This window comes from Harpia harpyja, chromosome 1 (assembly GCF_026419915.1).
Source record: "Harpia harpyja isolate bHarHar1 chromosome 1, bHarHar1 primary haplotype, whole genome shotgun sequence".
Classification (NCBI taxonomy): Eukaryota; Metazoa; Chordata; class Aves; order Accipitriformes; family Accipitridae; genus Harpia; species Harpia harpyja.
The window spans coordinates 67175243-67198296 of record NC_068940.1 but is presented as its reverse complement, the minus strand read 5'-3'; the positions used below and the strand labels follow the sequence as shown (position 1 = coordinate 67198296).

General features: G+C 39.2%; 1 protein-coding gene across 3 annotated transcripts in view; it reads right to left on the bottom strand.

Moving 5' to 3' along the window:
* Positions 1 to 23054, bottom strand: part of ZNF385D (zinc finger protein 385D) — a 456703-nt gene that overhangs the window by 258432 nt on the left and 175217 nt on the right. Inside the window, exon 1 of one of the 3 annotated variants that reach the window (XM_052798320.1) lies at positions 14376 to 14657. The exons of the other annotated variants lie outside the window; for them this stretch is intronic. Within the exon in view, the coding sequence (XP_052654280.1) occupies positions 14376 to 14385 (10 nt within the window). The 5' untranslated portion in view covers positions 14386 to 14657. Of the gene's footprint in view, positions 1 to 14375; positions 14658 to 23054 lie in introns of those variants that run through there. 3 annotated transcript variants of the gene reach the window in all.

Below are 23054 nucleotides of genomic sequence, written 5' to 3'. Positions count from 1 at the left end.
ATTATTATTCCTCACATAGATGATAAGAGCCCTTTGTGAATTCCTAGTCTTAGGATAACTCAAGATATACAGTGTACCTTCAGAAAGAAAGACAGAAAGAAAACACACATCTGGATCAGAACCCAATCTAATTTATTTTCTACAGCAAAATGGAAAAATAAGTATCTAAATACAAGTCAATACTTCGGTAACTGTTTTTTCCTGAATTTATAGAAGCACCATTTGTGTCTTTTCTCATACTTCTACAGGCACGGACCTTAAAGTTTTATAATATAAAGATCATTTTTCCATATGAAAAATGGTCAAATTAGTATTGCTGGATTCTCTGTAATTAATACAAAAAAAGAAACCTATCAACCCCAGAGATGAAGATTTAATAAATTCTAAATGTTAGGAGCATCTGGAGAATTACTGAGGGAAGCCACATGTTGACCCCTGTGCATAGCAGAAGCTAAGGACATTCATGTATCTTGCAAGTAATGTAACTAAAAATGTTTTGTGAGACCTCAAATATTTTTCACCTGCCCTGATACACTAGACTATTGGCTTTGGTATGTTTCACATGACTTTACATTGAAAAACTAGTCCTCAAAATACAATGTAGTATGTATATTAATGATGACAAAAATTGGAGTTAAAGACTTTAGAAAAATCAAGATGCATCAAGTATCTATGATGTAGAACATCTTCAATTACAGTCTCCTGTCACCGGTTCTTAATATTCTCCATTTTGGTGCTGTTTGATATTCAAAAGTGTGATGGGTTAACCCTGGCTGGACGCCATGTGCCCACCAAAGCTGTTCTATCACTCCCCCTCCTTCTCAGCTGGACAGGGGAGAGAAAATATAACAAAGAGCTTGTGGGTCGAGATAAGGACAGGAGAGATCACTCACCAATTACCGTCACGGGCAAAACAGACTCAGTTTGGGGAAAATTAACTCAATTTATTACAAATCAACCAGAGTAGGGTAATGAGAAATAAAACCAAATCTCAGAACACCTTCCCTCCACCCCTCCCTTCTTCCCGGGCACAACTTCACTCCCGGATTCTCTACCAACCCCCAGCGGCACAGGGGGACGGGGATGGGGTTTATGGTCAGTTCATCACATGTTATTTTCTGCCGCTTCATCCTCCTCAGGGGGAGGACTCATCACACACTTCCCCTGCTCCAGCGTGGGGTCCCACCCATGGGACACAGTCCTCCACGAACTTCTCCAACGTGGGTCCTTCCCACGGGCTGCAGTTCTTCATGAACTGCTCCAGCATGGGTCCTTTCCACGGTGTGCAGTCCTTCAGGCACAGACTGCTCCAGCGTGGGCCCCCCACGGGGTCACAAGTCCTGCCAGAAAACTTGCTCCAGCGTGGGCTCCTCTCTCCACAGATCCGCAGGTCCTGCCAGGAGCCTGCTCCAGCGCGGGGTTCCCACTGGGTCACAGCCTCCTTCGGGAACCCACCTGCTCCGGCATGGGGTCCTCCACGGGCTGCAGGTGGATATCTGCTCCACCGTGGACCTCCATGGACTGCAGGGGGACAGCCTGCCTCACCATGGTCTTCACCACGGGCTGCAGGGGAATCTCTGCTCTGGCGCCTGGAGCATCTCCTCCCCCTCCTTCTTCACTGACCTTGGTGTCCGCAGGGTTGTTTCTCTTACATGTTCTCACTCCTCTCTCCGGCTGCCGTTTTCTATGTGTCCTGCAACTTTTTTTCATTCTTAAAAATGTTATCACAGAGGTGTTACCACTGTCGCTGATTGGCTCGGCCTTGGCCGGCGGCGGGTCTGTCTTAGAGCCGGCTGGTATGGGCTCTCTCGAACACAGGGGAAGCTTCCAGCAGCTTCTTACAAAAGCCACCGCTGTAACTGCCCCCCCCCGCTACCAAAACCTTGCCACACAAAGCCAATACAAAAAGATACTACAGGTATTTACTTGTTCCATTGTGCCACTGCAATTGAGTTGACCTATGAATCTATTTGACATAATACTAAAGACTTGTTTGTGTTACAAGCTTGAGGTGTTTTTCTGATTTTTTTAAACTTGAGTAGACACTGTCATTCCCAGATCTAATCCATTAGGTGAAAGATCACCGAAGTCATTGACAGCATAAAGCACCATAAATGATGGCAGATCTCTCAGTATAAAGTGATATTTGTATTATTTTTCATCCTCTTTTGATTTTTTTTTAATCAAGACTTATGCTGGCACAAAATAGTCACACAAATGATGTCTGAGGACGTAGAAAAACCTTCAATTTTGAAATGAATGGAAGTCTATTTTACCTGAAAGCAGAATAGGATGAAAGCTACCTAAACTGTTTATGCTAAGGATGTGTTTGCTTGTTTGTCCCCCCTTAAACAAAGATTGAAATATGTTTTCACACTGTTGGAGAGCATACATAACATTATCTTCAGAAAAAAAACCCAGGACTTTCAGGGGAAAAAATTCTTCTAACCTGAAGAGCTCTGTCTCTGAGGTGGAGAGGATCAGATTTGAAGAGATTCTCAATGCATACAGTCCCCACTAGTCTGTTAGATCATTCCTGAGACCTGACCCAATCAGCTTTAACAGCGGTGTCTCTATCCAGAAAACCAGGAAGGTTTCCAGCCATCGTAAGGACACTTTGGTTTTCTTCTGCTGAGAAGCTTGGACATTCATGACAACTGGCTTTGGGCTAAACTCATGCCTTCTCAAAAAAGACAAGTCACTAAGTCTGCCTGTACTGGCTAGCGGGAGAGGCAAGCATAATATATTTTTTTTTACACCTACCAAGAGGCAAAATGCAGTTGGGCTTATGTAGATGTGTAGTGCAGGTAAAGATAAGACACAGAGACTGGAAAATGTTAATCTCAGCTAGGCAGGTGTGGTTTTGGCCAGTAAAGCCAGAGGAAGAGTTCCAGAGGCTATATCATGGGGCCTCTGAAAATTGAACATCCACAACAAGACTACAAGTACTATAATGTATTAGTTCATCCAGTGGTGCAGCTCTCTGTTCATCACCCTCGGAACAGGGAAGACTCTGGATCTTGCTGTGGCAGCAAATGTTGCCCTTTCCAAGGCGAGTCTAGCATTTTTGCAGGGCAATCATGTATATGAGTACTGAGCATCCTGCTTATGCCAAGGAATTTTTGAAGAGGTATACGTCAAGTGGAGGTCTGATGATGACTGGGCATGTCTTGAGGATATTGTGGTCATAGCCCCATGATTTAACAATATAAAGGCACCACAGTCAGGAAAGGCAAGGAATTTGGCTTCAGAAGCATGGACTACTCTCTTATGTACTACAGGCATGACCTGTAAGTCTCCTGTACACATTTGAAACAGTTGTCAGGGATCCAGTTTGTCCTAAGAGGACCTAGGTAAGTATGGGGATGGAACCTAAGGCTATTCTCTCAAAAGGAATTAGCAGTGTATTAGTCATTTGGTCAGAGAGAAAGAAGCTTTTGAGAGATGAGGTGCTGCAGGCAACCATGACAAATGAAAGGCTGTGAGTGAGGAGCAAGCCTGAGGGAGTTGGTTCATGGATCAAACTGCTGTAATACTTCATTTTCATCTGTAGTAGCCACCTTCTTATTAAACACTTATTTATTAAGCAGGGCTTTCTGGTTTCAGCATCACAGAACTACACCTTCTGAACTACAGAAGAACGTGCCAAGAACTTGGAGCTTCTGATCTCTACAGGAGTGCGAACTTCACTCATTTCCTTTCCTTCCTGACACTTTCTCCCATGGAGAAATAAGGTCTGCAACAGCCCATTTCTACTCCTTTTCTTCCAAGAAGGTTATAAAATGCAGGACTTAAGAAGAACACATAAATTGTGCAGGCTTTCCCACATGTCAGTAACTGCACTTAAACCCTATGTGATTCTAACTCTATCCCAAAGAGATACCAGCAAAAAGTATCAGCCCTTACAAAGGCAGAAATAAATGTTAAATGATTTAAAGCACATAAAGCCAAAACCAAAAATTAAAACGTCATGTTGATGTAGTCTCAGGAGAATGACCGGCAAAGTCAAGGGATGCTAAAATAGAAATCTCTTATGATCAGTAAATTCCAATTTGTTAAAATGAAATTGTTCCACAAAAAAAAGCGTCAAAATCATCTACAATATTAGTACTGGATATCCATCTGGCTTCTTATAGAATTACTTACTCCTTTGCATGCTTCCGTAGTGACCCAGTGCAAGGCTTGTGAGGAGTGTCCCCAAGCTAGTAACTGTAGAGTCTCCCAGAACCAGGTTGCTCCCAAGTTCCCATCTGCACAGATAGCTGGCTCCTAATTTACTTCAAAACACTTTGATTCAGAAAGCCACAAAACATTACCACAACCCTATTACATGCAGAACATCATGCATTTTCATACATAAAGAAATGGTATTTATGCAACATATATAACTAAGAGACTGTTACTGTGATTGCAGTATGTCTTAAAATAAAATAAACTGAGCTGCATGGATTATAACCAGGACTAGGCAGTCCCAAAGTGGTGTCAGAATCCCAGGGAAGCAGTAGACCATATGGCACTTGGATTAAAAATAAGGACAAACCAGACATCAAGCAGGTAGAATGTCTAGAAAAAAACCAATACTGTCATATTAATCCATGCATTACATGCACACACCTTCCTGAAAATACCTGTACCGTTTGTACAAATCCATGAGGAGGAAATACATAATTTACTGCCAGCAACTGCTTCCTGATAAAATTTTCAAGAGCCAGGAATTGAATGATTTGTTGTTTATTGAGGAGTTAGAAATTTAACAAGGGATGGGGAAAATATCCGTCCTGTCTACACCATGGTAAACAAAATGTATGAAAACCTATGGACCTATTTACAGATGTACAACCCCTTCGTATCCAGTACTACATTAAATTCTTGTTTATATATGTGTATAAAGTGATAGACAGGAACTAATGAGTCTGCACTTTGGGAGTACATACTCCTCGGTAACACACAGGCAGTTCCAGAGGTAAGCACACCAGAAATCTTGTAGAAATAATTGAAGGTTTACAACTGCAAAAAGACCGTTAGAGGCCAGACAGAAACAAGCAACGTAAGTACAAGTTCAGCCATTCAATGGCTGCACTGATCACAATGAATTGAGGTGAACTCAGAGATCAGCATGAGGATGTTCTGTCCAATGGCCAGCATGCATCTACATTTTCCTATACTCAAGCTCTTTTCTTCCTGAAATACTGACCCTAGAATACTTTGAAAATACACATTTGTCCATAATTTCCAAACATCAGGTATCCTTGAAAAACTGATGCTGCAATCTGGCTACTGCATGACAGTCTTGGACATGATCACAGCACACATGACTAGGACCTTAGGGTGCAGGACAACTCTGTTGTATATACTGTATGTGTATGTCATGGTCCACTCGGTGGACTCGTGATGGTTCGTTTGCTATTATCTTGAAAGTGCAAAATTAAGGTGACCAACACCAAAGGGGATAGCAATAATCACACAGTAAAACTTTATTGTATTGCCTGTGAAGAGGCACGCGATAGTTAGAGATGGGTGAAAGAAAGGAGAAAAGAGTAAAGTTAAGTTTAGAGAGAGGAGAAAGAGAAGTTATAGCTACCACCACTGATCTCAAGACGTCCTAACGGTCCCGGGTCCAGCTAATGCTGCGTCGTCGATCGTCGTGGTCCTTGGTGGGGAAGCTTCAAACTTCCGTTGTTCAGAAGTCATCTTTTATGCTTAGTAACACACCTTGCTCCACCTCTGCCTCAGGAGTCTCCGCCCTTCTCGAGTGAGGCTATCACGCAGGCGCAGGGTCAGTGTCCGAGGCGTGGTAAGTCTTGGAGGCAGGTAGCCTTCGACCAGGAGGTGTGTTTTGGTATTATAATGAAAGAAAGTTCATCTGAAGTTCATGATTTCTTCATCGATGTTATGGCAACAGTTGCAATCCATCCTTTTTGACAGTCTAATGGCTCTAGCCAGGTACCTTCCAGGAGCCTTGTACCGCGCGTTCCGTTCTTGGGATCGGCCACTGCGCTCCAAACAGGCCGTTGTCAGGAAACATACTGTTCATGCTCCTGATGACAGTGTTGAGACAATGCTGATTTTCTGACCGACTCCTACAGTGTACTTGCTGCATACACATTAATGATGATGCCAACACTTTCAGGTAATCCCAGGCAGGTATGTGGGAGCAAGTCTCAGAGCAATAAAGCTGGCAATATGTCTGCAGAGTATTTAGCGGACCACTTGATGCAATATACCCAGAGGTCTCCCCATTTATGATCTGGATGAGTAACTGTTGCCATTCTCCACTGATATGCATTGGGTTTGCATAAACACTTTGTGACTTTTCTTTTCTGCTCCCACATTTTCCCTCTATTTCCATCTCTTTAGATGTGAAGCAGAGCACCCTTACGACCACAGAGAGTTTTCAGAGGTGTGCAAACAGACATTTCAACTTTCCTTCCATTGCCACTTCCAAATGTCAGGCAGTGAGACCATCTGGTACAAACTTTGTTAACGATGATCAATGGCTTTGACTAACAGTGACTGCAGAGCCTCTGTATCAGTTAAAAGAATAACTGAAGAAGTTTTCTTCAAGATCACTGATTCTGAGGATGCTTGAGAAACAATATATCTTAGTAACATATCCCATTCAAGATATAGGCAGAATGGGTTGAAATATTTTTTTTTTCTGCCATGACCTGAAATACACACATTTGGGATGATGCTGTAACCAAGGCTCAGGAAATAACTTAATTAGATGCTTTTGTTAGAAAAGCAAACTAACAAAAGATGAGATTGATTAAATTTTAGAAACTCTGTGGACAATTAAGGCTATTCAAAGTAATTTGGACACAGAACTCTTGAGACAGCAAATGTCAGCTCAAGAAGAGTTTCTGTTGCTAGGAGACTATAACAAGATGTCTATGTAGTAAAAATACTTCTGATATATCAAGAAGAAAATGGCTTGATCAAAGAATATATGAATGTTAATTAATATACCTAATAGCTAATAAAACCAGATTCATTCAAGAGTGGTAACAGTGCCAGAAACCTGTCCTGATGGCAAGCTAGCTGCTGTCTTAGTTTTCTTCAGAGCAGATTCTCCAGCTGCCATTCCCACCCCCAGTGAGCCCACCACTTGCTCATATAAAAAGGTCATCCTTCTCTTCTCCCAGCCAAGAAAGTTCTCATAGAAGTTTTTCAGGGGACTGTTTTATTCTTCAAAGAAAAACTTAAAAGAAATATCAGAACATCCAAAGAAATTCTTCTGGTCTCCTTTGTTACAGCTGCATGATATTTTTGAGCTTTATCTATTCCAGAACTGTGAGAAGGTAACAGCCTTCCCTACAACTTACCAGCCTTATCCTCTGTAGCCCCAAGGATCTTACACAGTGAAATTGTTTGACAGAAACCAAGTGATTCTTTCCTAGCACAGGCCACTGTTTAAAGCCAAGAAGTAAACTGTAAGAGGATTCAGGTACTTGACGCTGACCTGGAATCCAGATCCTGCTGTATGGGAAGATAGGTGCTTAAGGTGGCAGATACAAAAAAATCCCCTTTCACCCTTGTCCAAATTTACAAATGCTATTTAAGATGCTAAATTTTAGTGTACAGTTTAAGCAAGAACATGCGCACCACCATTTACTAAAGCTCAGCAATAACTAAGTAAGCCATAAGAATGCTAGTAATTTCGATCATCTCCCATACCTTATAGACTTTTTCAGATCAGGTACAGCTACCTGGCTTTTAAAAGACCAACCTACCATAATACAACAAATTTGTGCTACCTCATGGAGCAGGTGAAACATTTATTCTTTTTGTGTTGAAAAGTCAATGAAGAGAGACTAGTTAAAACCAAGTAAATGTATATTAAAGACGTGAATTGCCACAGATGTTTGTTAACTGCTTGACTGGTCACAGACACTTGCCAACCTCACAAACAGAAGCATTCTCAAGTGATTCCAGCACATTAATCCTTCTTCATTTGTTCTTATTGATTTAAAGGGTACTTCTACAGAGGTTAAAGATTTATACAGCTGTTTCATCGAAGAGGTGCTGAACCAAGTCAGTCTAATGACAGGGAGACTGAAGTGACTTTTGTGTTAATGGATACCATTCCAGTTCTCTGCTTTACAAAAACCATAAAATAAAACTCTACATAATGACTTGAAAGATGGACTTTGATAAAAAGGATATCAGTTCTAGTATGAACAGATATACAAAGCATGCCAAATGGACCGTAAAATGTACCCCTTCAGGGCTAGCCTGTGGAAACATCACAAAAAAATAGGTGCATTACGTTGCATTACGCTCAGTCAGCATAAGTAAAAGCAGCATAGATTATACTATTCTACTGCATTCTCTCTTCATAGAAAGAAAACTTATCAATGAACGACTTATCAAGCCTGAACAATATAAATCTGCTGAGTTCAACAGAGCAGTTGTGAAAGACGCTTGAATAGGACAAATGACTTAGATAAAGATTCTCTGGCTGGTCACCAAGGGCCTCCTGTATCAGGAGCAATAAAGACTTATCACAGATAAACACCTTGCTAAAATCTTTCAAGTAAGCCTGTGAGAGAAGTGTCGATCTGGGAATGCAGCTAGAGCTGTAATGCAGCTCAACATAATATTGCTTTGAATTAAAGTTCTCAACAGTTCCCATGAAACCAATTATCAGGACCTGTCAGACCTACCTGTATTGGTTTTCTACAAAGAAAAGTTCTCTATGGAACTTTATCCATGTGAGAACAGTTACTCTTAGCCAGGAATTGTTCCTGTTTTGTACGTACCTAAAACTTATGAGATATATATATACTTTACATGAGATATACACACACACACATATATATCATCTTTTCATCGCATGTAAAGGACTCAGGTTCATGAGACAGATGCATTTCAGCTTTGATTTTGGTGCTGGTTAGCATTTCCTTTTTCTGAACCACATATTAATCCTTTTCATTCCCATTTTTATTTGCACTGTTTCTGTCATGTGCAGAGCAAATATAAGAAGAGGTTGATCTCAAATGTTAAGTCTATAAACTATGTAAGTTATTTATGCTATCCACAGCACATGGCAGTACAGGAGGAGAATGTGCAACAGCAACTGCTCTTACATGCAGCTCTAGAGGAAGCAGAAGATGACAGGAGCAACTGGCTGGAGAATAAATGTTTGAGGAAGCATCAAGAAAGAAGGATAGAGAAACAGAAAGAGATAAGCAGAATATACGTAGAAAGAGTAGTCTCCAGCTGGACTTCAAAATAAATCCTGGAAAGCATTGGCTTGTTCATAAAAGCAATAAACATTCTTTGTCTTAAACTACTGTTAGGAGGAGGCCAGGAGGAGCTCTGAAACAGAAGTCTCAGTGAAAATCAAGAGCTGATTATGCCATTATTGGGAAGAGCTGAAGTTACATAAAAAGGAGTTGTACAAAGAACTTTCTTATTCTCAAAGATGAAGTTAGTATCCCAATAATAAGCTGGAGTAATTTAACTTTTTGCAGAATTCTCTTCTCATCACAACAGGGCAAAAGGCCTCAAAGTAAATTAATACATCTGAAAGAACTCTTTTCAATACTGATACTGTACAACTCAACAAGCATCACAGATGTAATACCTTTAATTATAGAGGCTTCCACTGTATCTCTCTCATATGGTGTGGAAAATTTATTCCTCGATGAAATTTCTCTTTATATAGAAAATTCCATTCATATATTTGACACCTCCAAAGGCAATGAAAAACAAATCTTATCACATTCATTAAAAACTCTGTTTTTCAAGTTTTCTTAACCTAGCAAATTTTGTTTTTGAACAATGCAAATAAATTGTACCCTTAACTAGCATTCCTCCTCAGCATCCTATCTACATACCTTTCAGCAACCCATATTGTCTCCTTATAACAGAGCAATCATCTGATCACTATTTATCATCTTCTCTTCCTTACAAGACAATTCCCTAATTAAATCATGCAAGTCAAGAAAGGCAGCTCTTGCAAGAGTATCCAATAGATGGATAGACAGCTCTTGATAGAAGTAGATTTGAAATCTAAGCATGCTCATGTTGTAGTTGAAAATTTAAAGTCCCTGTTTTAATTGTGAACCACTTACTTTAATAGAAGACAAATACGATTTCCTCCTACAATAGATAAGTGTTGATATGAAATTGAAAATCCCACTTTCATTTGATAATATCTTCTCTACATAAACAGAATTTATCTAAACACTTATGTAAAAAAAGCTTATTGAACCTCCTTTGAAAGCACTAATAGACTGCTTCTCTTGCATACTTCAGCAATCTAGACAGTTTTGTCTGCAGTTGTTTCAAAGAAACATCACACTGCACAGGGGCGTGCTCTGGGGATGTCCTGGATAATATAAGGAAGGACTACCCCGCTGCTTTTTCTCCAACCTGGCTGGTATCAAAAGAGCTCCAGTCCAGAACCTGTGTAGCCAATTTGTCATGGCATGACACAAAAAAGTTAGTTGGTGACAGCACACACAAACATAGGCACACCACTTTCAGACTAAAGATAACTCACTTCTGGTTAGCCTAGAGAGCAGAAAGAACTGGAATCCATCTGCATCCTTGTACCCTGCAATATTCTCTAATGGCACAGATGGTCCCACAGATGCCTTCTGTGCCTTCAGCTGATGCTATGGTTTACCAAGGAATTTTCAAATCACAGTACAAAACATCTTCTTGGGGATTTTATAAAGTGGACCCAAACTCTTTCTCCTCCAATGTATTTGGATTCCTAGCTCCACTCCAGCTCCTTTTGAGCCACCTTTTACCTCTGGGAGACCCATTTCATATCTCTAGAAAGCTTTTCTCATATGTCATCTCCTCCTTTGGGCTATAATCTTACATGCTTTTCCTTTTTATTAATGGACTCCACAACCCATCTTCAATGTCTGCCAGGATTCAGGCAAGCTTCCCAGCCCACAAAGTATCCTTCAGTCTCCCATACTGCTCTGTCATTGTTCAAAATTGTTCAGCCTTCTCTCTTAAGACATACTGTGGTAAATGCAGGTTTCCTCATTCCCTTTCTGGGAGTTTCTGTGGCCCTCTAACTGTCCTCTCCGGACCCCCTGTCCCCATGGGAGTCACCTGATTAACACAAGGAACATTAGGAACTCTTCCCCAAGCTACTTGACAATTTCTTGATCATTCTTTCCCTTAAAATGTGTCATACCACATGACAAAATGACTAGCTCTTAGTTCGTTGTGCTATAACAAGGACCGTGTTATAGGAAGAAGAAAAATCCCATACACATATTTCAAAAATCGACAGTAGGATTCAAAAGCAGGTATAGCATCAGGAATTAATATAAAGTGATGTTAAGCAAAGTTAATCTCTTTTAATCATGTGAAGAGAGGCAGCGAAGCAGCAATATTTCATTATTTGTTATGTAAAATTAAGGGTTTATCCAGTGCAATGTAGCCTGGAGCCACACTGTCAAAATAACAAATAGCTCTAAAAAAGTAGATGCCATCTTTTTGGCACCCAAATACCACATGAGAGCTTAGGCTTCTTCTGTGTGTAATAACTAGATTGTTAATTCCCCTATGAAAATATAGCCTAAAAGATTTTCTTGCATTTGAATAAGCTAACTCTATTCACCATTCCTTACTGGTTCTTTTAATCATGAAAACGCCTATTGAACTCAATGGGAGTTTGAGTGAATAAAGAATGCTGATCAGAGTCCTTGGAGACTGTTAAAAATAGTCCCTATAAAAAATTATTACAGGTTATATTCTGCTGAAAGGCTATGCAAAAGATTTTTTTCTATAATTATAAAATGTCTTATAAAAAACTGCATGTAGCAAGGACCTTTAAAAGGAAAAAAGAAAAGCCCACATAATTGCTTGCAGCAGCAGAAATACACCTATCATATTTATTAGTTTACAAATGGCATTCTCAAGGTACTACATTGCATTTTTTAAGTTAAATGCTTTCCAAAATATTTGAAAGGTAGAGGAAGATGGAGTGAATCAGAATTATGCTGAATTCTTTTTGAGTATAAGCACCTCTATGTCACTGCCCACTTCTATAGGGTATGGCTCCAAAACTTCAAGCTTGGATCACTGTAGCAATTCTCCCTTCTTCCTCTGCCTTCCACACTGCAGTTGGAGTACTGCATAAAGATAATATGGTGATAAACTGACTCTATTCAGGTGCTAAATGTTGATATTGACTTCAGTGATGCAATAATTTTATTCCATGCTTACCATGGGATAAAACTTTTAATGAAGATAAATCAATGCACGGAATGGAAGGAAATAATAATATTAAAAAAAGTCAATAGCTGTGACAGCCCTAATGCACATTTCATAAGGAAGGCAACAGATTAATCATATTAAATTTCAAAAAATGTGTTCACGTGTTGCTTCTATGTATGTTTGCTCACACATGCTATCCAGAGATGTTCTGATTATTATGCCAGGGAACAAGATCTTGGAGTTATCTGACAGAATTTGGTCAGCAAACTGTAACTGCTCCTGCACCACGACTGAGCAGACTTTCACATTTGTCAAGAAGCTCTCTTTTCCAAATCATTACTGACCTATTATAGGTAACAAAAATACGAGTAAGGTCAACTATGGGAAAAGGCATACTTTCTGGACAAAAAAATAAAGAACTGCATCTTACAAAATTATAATAAATTCCATCTGAGAGCCAAATGCTTCTCTAAGAAATGAGCTTTACTTCCCTATACTACTTCTTATGAATAAGGGCCATTTTTAGGCTATGATCTATGCTAGCTTCCAGTCAATCATGTCTCTGTCTTATTAAAACAACACAAATAGAATACAGGTAAACCATCAGGTAGTGTCTACAGTCTTCTGAGGGCTGAATAACTGTGACTGGTAATTTGTAGTCATGTGCATGCAAATAAAAATAAAAGAGAGTATAACTGGTTTCTTGATTAATGATATCACATACTGACAATGCTTCAAGCTACAGTTCTTGGGCAACTGGGAATCAAAAGAGCAGAGCTGCTGACAAGTATGGCTAGAGGTAATGTGATTTCTATAAATATGAAATAGTGCTGAGTTATATCTATCAACAGTTACCTCTGCTTGAATATTTCAAAATGTCAAAGACTATACTAGTAACTGTCTGGAAAAAAAACAATTAAACTTGGCATTTAAAAAAACCACACTATCTGTATACATTTCACTAAGAATTGCTTTATAGATCTTGAACTACTAGTCTACCAGGCAGAGAACAGTTGTTGTTCTTACCCTCTTAAAAAAAATAAAAAAAAAAAAAAAAAAAAAGGAAGATAAATCCTACAGAATTGTTGCAGCTGAGTTACCAGCATTTTTCCTAAGTCATTACTGTATTCCTTATATCCCAGAAGAGAAGTTTAAGTGTGTGCTGAGGGACAAAGGAAAAGACAACAAGCATGCATAATACACCAGACAACAAAAATATTAAAGGAGATTACATTTGTTGCTGATGAGCAGCATGATTAAAAAGTTCAGAGATGTAGCATCCAGTAATCCTTTAATGACTATTAACATTTATCATCAGGTTCATTCTTCTTAACACATACATATCCTGCATGAGTTATCATCCATCAGTCCATCAGATACAATTCTAAACTGCATTACTTGCCCTCTAAAAGGATTATTCTCTAAGGTTAATTTATATTCATTACCCATTCTGCATTGTTCATAGCAAATTTTATGAGAAAATTTTATGATTATTTTGGGAAAATTATAACAATGATGATGGTATGGTATTAATTTTTAAAAAATGTTATCCTGTGTATACATAGCATAGATTTACACATTAACTGTCACAACACACAAAACTGACTGTTGAAGTGCTTCCGTACAGAGTCAAATTTTAATCTGATGCAAATAGCTACTGTACTAAGGAAAGTATAAATCCATTTGCCAAACTTTGGGGTTTACTCAACAAGCATGCTCAGTTTTCATTAAAGTAAACCTTCAGAATGAAATACAGAGTAAATCATTTAATGGTAATTTAAGCATAGAAGGTTAGTGCAATACAGTGGTCAAAGATTTTGTTGCATACAGAAATACAAATAAATCATTAAATATTATTACATTTCATGACAGGAAGTATGATTGTGTTGAAAATTCTATCAGGTTTCTTTGTCAGTCTAATAAGAAGAATTTTAACATGCTGCTGCCAAAAAAACAGTGAAGCATAGTATTGCATTCAAGAAACAGACTACAGCTAGATTCTAATTCTCCGTCTGGCTGAGAACAACTGAAAATATCTCAACTGTTACATGTTACTTTATTTTTCTCTGCATCCTATACAGAATAAATCAAGAAAAATAACATTAAAAATGGATTAATGAGAAAATACACCTTTTCTTCAAATTCCTGTGCTTTGCTTTTTATAGTCTCACACATTAACTTACCCAACAGCATTGCACTCACTGCTAATGAAAAGAAAGCAGGCAGTACAAATCTTCTTAAGCCTCCCGTGGCAAGAAAACTATTACAGAAATGAATAGAAGAAAGTCTCTGGAGCCTTTCCTTTGCCTGCTTATTTTACAAAAGGCAGTAAGGATCACACTGAGAAGTGTCAAAGCTGAATAAACCACTAGCAATTGGGTTTATACCCTTTGGGTAGTTAGTCCTTCATAGATGATGATTCGACTTTGTCCAAAAAACAGTATGTGAGAAACAATGCAGAATCTACCAGAGGCTGTAGCCAAGCTTAAAACTGTAGACAAAGAAACAGTTTGCTTCTAAACGTTTGCAAGGGAGGGCTTGTCACAGGACATTAATTCAAGCAAGCTGATGTTATATCAAACCAGTGCATATAAATACAGTTAATCTGCAGCTTTTCACGTTGCGTTCTATGAGGCGTTCGGCTGCGGCATACTAGAGCCCCTGGGTTTAGTGTCACTGAAGAACAGGAAAGCGCTCTTCTCTTTCTCATTAAAATGCACGTTTAGCATCTAGAAAACCATGTGGTAAATGGTGGGTTTTTTTCTCAAGCTTTATTATGAGCTGCAATTGGCATCTAATATTCCACATTTGATTAAAATTACTCTCCTGCCTTTGTTGTAGGTAAACTTACATATAAAGGAACTTTAAATGATAAAACATAGAGGATTTTCTTCTAAAGCTATCACAAACAGTAGGAGGAGAACCTGACAATAACTAGGCAACATTCAATTTTAATGGCTACTTTAGGAGATAAGCAAGAAAAATGGTGGTAAAAATCTGTATTTCTTTTATTATTTTTTTCCATAATCTTGTATTCACTGTAGATAGCTGATGAAAAATAACCTGATATGTGGAATTGACATTTATCTTTGGCATTTTACTGCCTAGAAATATTGAGCATTTTATGTTCTCTTGAACTACACAATGACAACTTCTTTTAAAAGCTTAAATATTAGCCGCAATACATGAGGACTTCCTTTATGAATAACAGGACTTTACTTACTATTCATTGAAATAAAGGCTCTGTGTACTCAAAAAACAAAGTAAGCATGAATAACTATGAAAATGAAATAATGTACAGCCTCTGTATTATTAACAAGTCTCAACTTGTTAAAAATAAATCCCATTCTACTCACTCACTCTCTTTTTTTTTCCAAAAGTACTTCTATTTTGATTGTATTCCAACTTCTGAACCCATCCTTTACCAACAAAGATTTGTAACCTTTCTAGTCCAAACAATTTTGTACTGGCAGGGTAAGCAGAGCATACAGAAATTTTCCTAACATGATGTGATCTGAACCATAGATGATACTGACAACAATAGTCCATTTTTTCCCCCTCAACTTACCATAAAATACACCGAAAAAGTCTCCTAGTGTTAGACTCGCACTCTTCCTACCCATGCTCCCTTCTCCTGCTGTGCATGACTCTCAGCTATTCCCGTAACACTGACATTCCTTTCTGTTGATACTAATTGAATTCGTCTGTGCAAATATTCATGGCACTATTCACAATTTCCATTTCTGTTCGTTCTTTGCCATTTCTACAAAACAGGCCTGTGCCTTTACCTGCCACACTGTCTTACCATGGTTAATATTTAGAGAAGGAGCAGGAGCAGAAATTGGGTCATGCGAGGACTTTTTTCTAATTTAGCACTGATCTCTCTGTAGGGTTCTTTACAATAAGTATCATCTTGCAAAATTTTGATGTCATTCCTGAATTATTCATTTTTAGTAAATTATGTTACATATGACAAAACTCAGAAATAGAGAGGAATGAGTTTCTACAGCACACAAGGGCAATGGCATTACCTAATTGCCAGCCAAGGTGAAAAAGGGGACTACCAGTCTGACCCACAGGAATTCTGTGGCAAGTAATAGCAGTAATACTTACCCAAATATTGGTCAAAATACCAAGTAGTGCAAGAATATTTTATGATGACAACTGATGGACTACAAATAGGAAAACCTTCCATCATAAACCACAGCCATTTGAATGCTAGTCAAACAGTAATTAAGTTTCAGTCATTGTTTACTGTCTTCATAGCAGAGAATGAGTGGCAGAGCTCATTGCAAAGGAAGTTGAACTATGCTGTACTACAGCATCACATATTAGGGAGCAGATTTCAGCACCTTTGCACTCTTAAAACAGCAATTTACTCTAAGCTATCTCTCTCAGTCACTTAAGCCCTTCAAAGCAAGTCATTTCTGTGGCTCAGCAATAACACAATTTGCCCTTTGTGTTACTTTCTACATTTCTTCTCGTAGTGAACAATCTACAGAACGTGTATTCACTGGAGACATGCGCTAATAAAAACGTTGAAGGGAACATAGAGAAGAAGTCAATCATGCTAGCCTGATATTCTAAATGTAATTAAATCTACAACATATTGCACTCCAAATGTTTATAAGTGAATAAAACATCAATCTAAAATATAGAGAAAGAATATTTAAAAATACAAGTTCTGCCACCAATTTATGCCACTGAACTGGACTTAATCTGGATGCAGTTTGGGTTTGGAAATGAAGGAAGTTTCAGATCTTAATCTTTCCTTTTAGTGCAACCAACAGCTGTATGAGACATATCGGTGGAGTCCTTCTGAGAATATTCCACCTGATGGAACAGGGCTTGAAAGAAAAATGAGGATGTTTTTACTAGGACTTAAAAAAAAAAAAAAAAGCGCTATGAATTACAGGTTTCCTAACACAGTCCTGAAGACAGCCTGATGAAAGGATAAACTAATTCATACAGCTTTTCTGTGCAGTCATCCTGTAGCTAATTCATTCTGGCTGCTCACTTCCCAAAAGTAGTACAGTGACACTCCAATAAAGATTCTTCCAAATCTAGAGCTCCGTGTGCCTAGCACTCATGCTACTTTTTTTTTTGTTGCAACAGGAAGTTTTAGAACCTTCTGTTAACGTCAGTGCTAAACTCCAACAGTTCTGCTGTTTGGGAAAGGACCCATGGGGACCCTGGGGGGAAGAAAAAAAAAAAAAAGGAAAAAAATACAAGAACAAGAAATAGTAGAAAACAGTTAGTGTTCTCCATTTGTCTTCTTGGCAAATTGTATTAATCTTTTAAACTTTTTCTTCGCACACTGGAGACCTATAATTCACTTTTCTAGAACTATTTTAGCTGTCGTTCAAAGGTTACATTCCCAGAGTTCAGCAGCTGGAGCTTAACAAACATAGTACACTTTGTGAGACTCACAACAAAATGATGAGATAGTGAAAAGCAGTATTGAAAAGACACTAGTCTTCTGTACTTGATGTGTGCTGATTCTGTTGGAGTGCCAAATATTGTGCCAACAAATTCAGTGCTGAATTCTCAATATATCTAGAATCCTTATTTTCTGTGCTGGTTTTGGCTGGGATAGAGTTAATTTTCTTCACAGTAGCTAGTATGGGGCTATGTTTTAGATTTGTGCTGAAAACAGTGTTGATAACACAGGGATGTTTTCATTGTTGCTGAGCAGGGCTTACACAGAGCCAAGGCCTTTTCTGCTCCTCACCCCACCCCACCACCGAGGAGGCTGGGGGGGCACAAGAAGTTGGGAGAGAACACAGCTGGGACAGCTGACCCCAACTGACCACAGGGATATTCCGGACCATACAACATCATGCTCAGCATATAAAGCTGGGGGAAGAAGAAGGAAGGGGGGGGACGTTCGGAGGGATGGCCTTTGTCTTCCCAAGTAACCGTTAGGCGTGATGGAGCCCTGCTTTCCAGGAGATGGCTGAACACCTGCCTGCCCATGGGAAGTGGTGAAGGAATTCCTTGTTTTGCTTCGCTTGCGTGCGCAGCTTTTGCTTTACCTATTAAACTGTCTTTATCTCAGCCCATGTAATGTTCTCACTTTTACCCTTCTGATTCTCTCCCCCATCCCACTGAGGGGGGAGTGAGTGAATGGCTGCATGGTGCTTAGTTGCCGGCTGGGGTTAAACCACGACATTTTGCAAGATGTCTGTAGTATAGTGAAGGTAATGGCTTACAGGTAATTAGCCATTACCTGTAATTTTTATTTGCACATCTATGAACATTATTTTAGTATAAACATGCAGAACTTATTTCCCTTAAATCCATATATGGAAAATACATTCTTCTAGCCAAAGGATGATACCACATGTTTAGATTTACTTTTCAGATCTTTGAACTTTCAGACTAGTTATATAATTAGTGCATAGACTCTCTGTAACACTAACGAGGAACACAACTTACTTAAGCATTACATTTAAAATTGGAATCATGTTTCTGGAGCCTAAACATTGAAGCAGTCTTGTCCTACACAAGACTCTGGAAGGATATCAGGTCAGCAGCTACATTTGGCACAGTACAAACCTGTTTTGGGTTTGTGTGGCAGGGTTTTGGTAGCAGGGGAAGGGCTGCAGGGGTGGCTCCTGTGAGAAGCTGCTCGAAGCTTCCCCAGCTCCAAGTCAGACCCGCCTCTGGCCCAGGCCGAGCCCATCAGCAACGGTGGTAGTGCTTCTGGGAGAACAGATTTAAGAAGGGAAACCTGCAGCAGAAAGGGGAGTGGGATGCGAGAGAAACCCTTGTGCAGACAGCAAGGTCAGTGAGGAAGGAGGGGGAGGAGGGGATGCCCCTGCAGCCCGTGGTGAGACGGCAGACTGTCCCCCCCCAGCCCGTGGAGGGGAGGAGGGGAGCAGATGCCCACCTGCAGCCCAGGGAGTACCCCACGCCGGAGCAGAGGGGTGCCCCCCAAGATGGCTGTGACTCCATGGGAATGCCCGCGCTGGAGCAGTCTGTGCCTGAAAGACTGCAGCCCGCAGAAAGGACCCATGCTGGGGAAGTTCATGAGGGACTCCAGCCCATGGGAAGGACTCACATTAGAGAAGTTTGTCGAGGACTGTCTCCCGTGGGAGGGACCCCATGGTGGAGCAGGTGAAGAGTGAGGAGTCCTCCCCCTGAGGAGGAAGGAGCAGCAGAGACAATGTGTGATGAACTGACCCGAACGCCCATTCCCTGTCCTCCTGTGCTGCTGGTGGGAGGGAGTAGAGAAACTGGGAGAGGAGTTGAGCCAGGAAGGAGGCGGGGGGGGGGGGGGGGGGGGAGGTGTTTTAAGGCTTGGTTTTACTTCTCATTATCCTGTTTTGATTTGACTGGTGACAAATTGAATTTATTTTGTTTTTTCCCCAAGTCAAGTCTGGTTTTTGCCCATGAGCATAAGTGGTGAGTGATCCCTCCCTGTCCCTGTCTCACCCCACAAGCATTTCTTTATTTTCTCTTCATCATCCCACCAGGGGGCAGGAGTGAGTGAGCGGCCTCATGGTGCTTTGTTGCCAGCTGGGCTTAAACCAGGACAAAACCATACTTGGAATAATGCATTTAATAACATGGTGAGAAACAATGTCTTTGTTCTACATACCAGCAGGTCTCCATTATTCACCCATTACATATATATTCAGATTTGGGCTGAATTTTCTGGTAGACCTATATCTCAAAAACAAAAAGTTAAACAAAATCATCAAATGGAAAGCCAAACAGGGCCAGATGTTCAATTGATTCAAATAGGTGGAGAGTATCGAATCAGCAAAGCTGCTATTCTCTTTTTTGAGCCCATTTATCCAAAGTAACACAAAAATCCCTTCATAGCCAGCACCACTAAATAGGAATTGATGGGACTTTAAAAGCAGACCTCTCCTGCTTAAAAAATACAAATAATTTACTAGCAAGTAGAGCTGGAAGACTGTTTTCCAAGATCAACCTTATAGGGGATGAATTAAACAAATGCACTTGTATGCATAGAACAGTCAGTATTTTCATTTTCAGTATTTATTTAAGAAAATTAAGGAAGAGTTTTAACAAGAAAATGAGAGAGAAAGGTCTGGGGATAAATCCAACCTTGGTTCTCCAGTGAAGATTTTCAAGGAAGTAACAAATTACATCCTTTTGCAATTTTAAATCACCTTCTATGTGACAAACACAATATGAATAAAAACAGTTTCTACTTAATTCCTTTCTGGGTATTAACCTTCAAATTACATAAATTTGCTATATGTTTCTTGGAATCCATTTCCTAATCGAACTTTTTTCATCTATAAGATTTTGAGAAAAACAGCCTTCTAGCAATAAACTAGATAATGAAGTCCTCACAGTTTTTAGCAACCTGAAACTATTCTAAAGCAGCTGTTAGGGCACACAATTTCCTTGATCTTATCCACACAAGGCCAATGAACAAAAGTAGCAATATCAAATTAACCTTTAAAATATTTGCATATTGCCTAGCTGCTCAAGTTGCTAGTTGGACTTTTTGTCCCAGTTGTTACAATTTCAGGAAAAATAAATTCAAAGGGTGTCCAGGCAAAGAAACAGAGAGACAAAGGGAAATGGTTTCTTCATCATGAGAACATCCCACCACAAAATGCAATCTCCAAGCCTTTAAGTGTATATCTTATACTCCGAATTAACAGCAAAACTAAAACCTGTTCTTGTTTAAATGGCCATGTAGGTAGAACTTGCAAATATGGCGTATCTTTTTCTAAATCCCCAAAACTCCTTTGTATAGTTTGGCCTAACCTTTACACTGATATTCTCCATGATTTCTCATTCTTGGAAGATGATTTTTTTTAAAGTTTCAGAAAAGACACATCAATCACTTCTGATCACAAGGGTTGTTACTTTGCTGAAATAATTCTACTATTTCTTTCCTTAAAATTTATCTACTTCCTTGCATTCTGATTGACTATAGATGTCTGATTTGCACAAGTTAATTTTGAAATAACTGCATAATGTGCCATTCCCTTTACTGTGATTGCCTGAAACCTATCATCAGCCAATCAAAGAGCAAGGATCTGCATAATGACTCTGTGGTACTTTTCAGTAACTACTCTGTGAATATGTAATTTTCCTCCACTATGCAAATTTCACAAACATATTCCTAAGGCTCTGATTGGACCTGTTGCTCAGAATTTTAAAGTTGTTACCCATGGCGGCATCCAAACTTTCTTATTCCTCAAAAATGTAAAAAGTCTAGAAGAAGAAAAATGGGAAAATAAACAGGAAAAAAAAAACCCAAACAACTTATAAAAAGAGGGTTTCCAGGCTAAAATATTAGACAAATCTATGGACAAGATCAGGCTCCAGGTTACAAAGGATAACAACCATGATGCCTGCACAACAGCCACTAGTGCATGAGTGAACAGAACATAGCTTAACCCTTCCTAATGCTGACTCTCTTAACAGCAACAACAAAAAATTAATTAAATCATGTCTGTTACCAAAAGATAGTCCTTAACATTCAAATGGAGCATATCTAATGAATAAGAAAATGCCATTCTAAAATCTCTGTTCATAGACAAACATACTTTTAAAACATCTGAGGTACCCTTCAGGTCCAAAAAGTGTGTAGGCTTTGCCAATGACTTTAACAGAAAGAGGATTATGTCTTTTCTTTCACTTCCTTTACTCTCTGCAAATCAGCTACCTAACTGGCCCAAAGCAACCATCGAATTATGTTGACTTACTATACTTGTTTAGCAGAATATATAAGACTGTGTGGTACCGATTTACTTGTTATTTTTATCTAGTAGAAAGAATATCTCTAATGCTGTTCAGTCAGTCGCTGCCAGTTATTGTCATGAACGTGGATACCGACTGGAAGTTAAAAGCAATGTTATTTTGGTATTGGGTGACTATATGAATGTGACAAAAATCTCAAATTATCTTGAGTGCAAATAATTTATTGAAGCATAAATAACATCACATATTTATATAGTGTGTTTAATTTGGCATTATCCTAAACATACATTTAAACTATTAGACAGGTTGTTTGAGATAATGATGGAAGAAATAGATGGGCAACCCTGAATATTAATACCAGTGCTGATGTAGACAGAGAATAAGCTGATAAGACATCCGGATTAACAACTCCAGACCTCCTGGGAGTTTTACAACTAGTTCCTAGTATATACAGTGACGAACACAACATTAACAGTTGAAACTGTGTGGCAAGCTAGAGTACTGTAGTAATTGTTTCCAAACACATGGTAACCATGTTATTTCACAGGGAGAACTTCCAAACTGAAGAGTGATATAAAAAATACTACTCTTAAGACAAAACTAATGAAAAGCATATTCCCAGTTTTATGAGATACTCTGCTTTCAGAACTAAGAACAAGCACAATCTATTATTCCCCAGAGCCATGAACACTGACAAGTGGCAAGAGGTTTTGAGCTTAATGTCACAATACACAGGTACTTCTATCCTAGCAGCAAAAAGTATGTCCGCTTACACTCATGGTGAGCATTAAGTCCAGGTTAAATACCAACAAGAACCCTCAGCCTTGTCTAAGTTGAGGAGGAAAGGGCTAAGCTTAAATTCAAAGTTTTCTGATTATGAATGCAGAGCTAGAAATTACATCTCAACCAAAATACATGTTGTCTCGGGAGAAGAGGGAGATAGGCCCAGCAGCACGTTATGATAGATCAGTATGTAGATAGGTTGATTATTCCAAAGCAACACTTTACAGATGTTTTCATTTGGAAGAAGCTTTAGCAGGTTTGAAAGGAGGTCATTAATAGCATTTAATAACCACCCCATACCCTACCATCCACTGAAATGGAAGGCAGAAGGTTCTGACCTATGTGCAGAGTAGAACCATCAAAAGAAATGCTAGAACATTCAA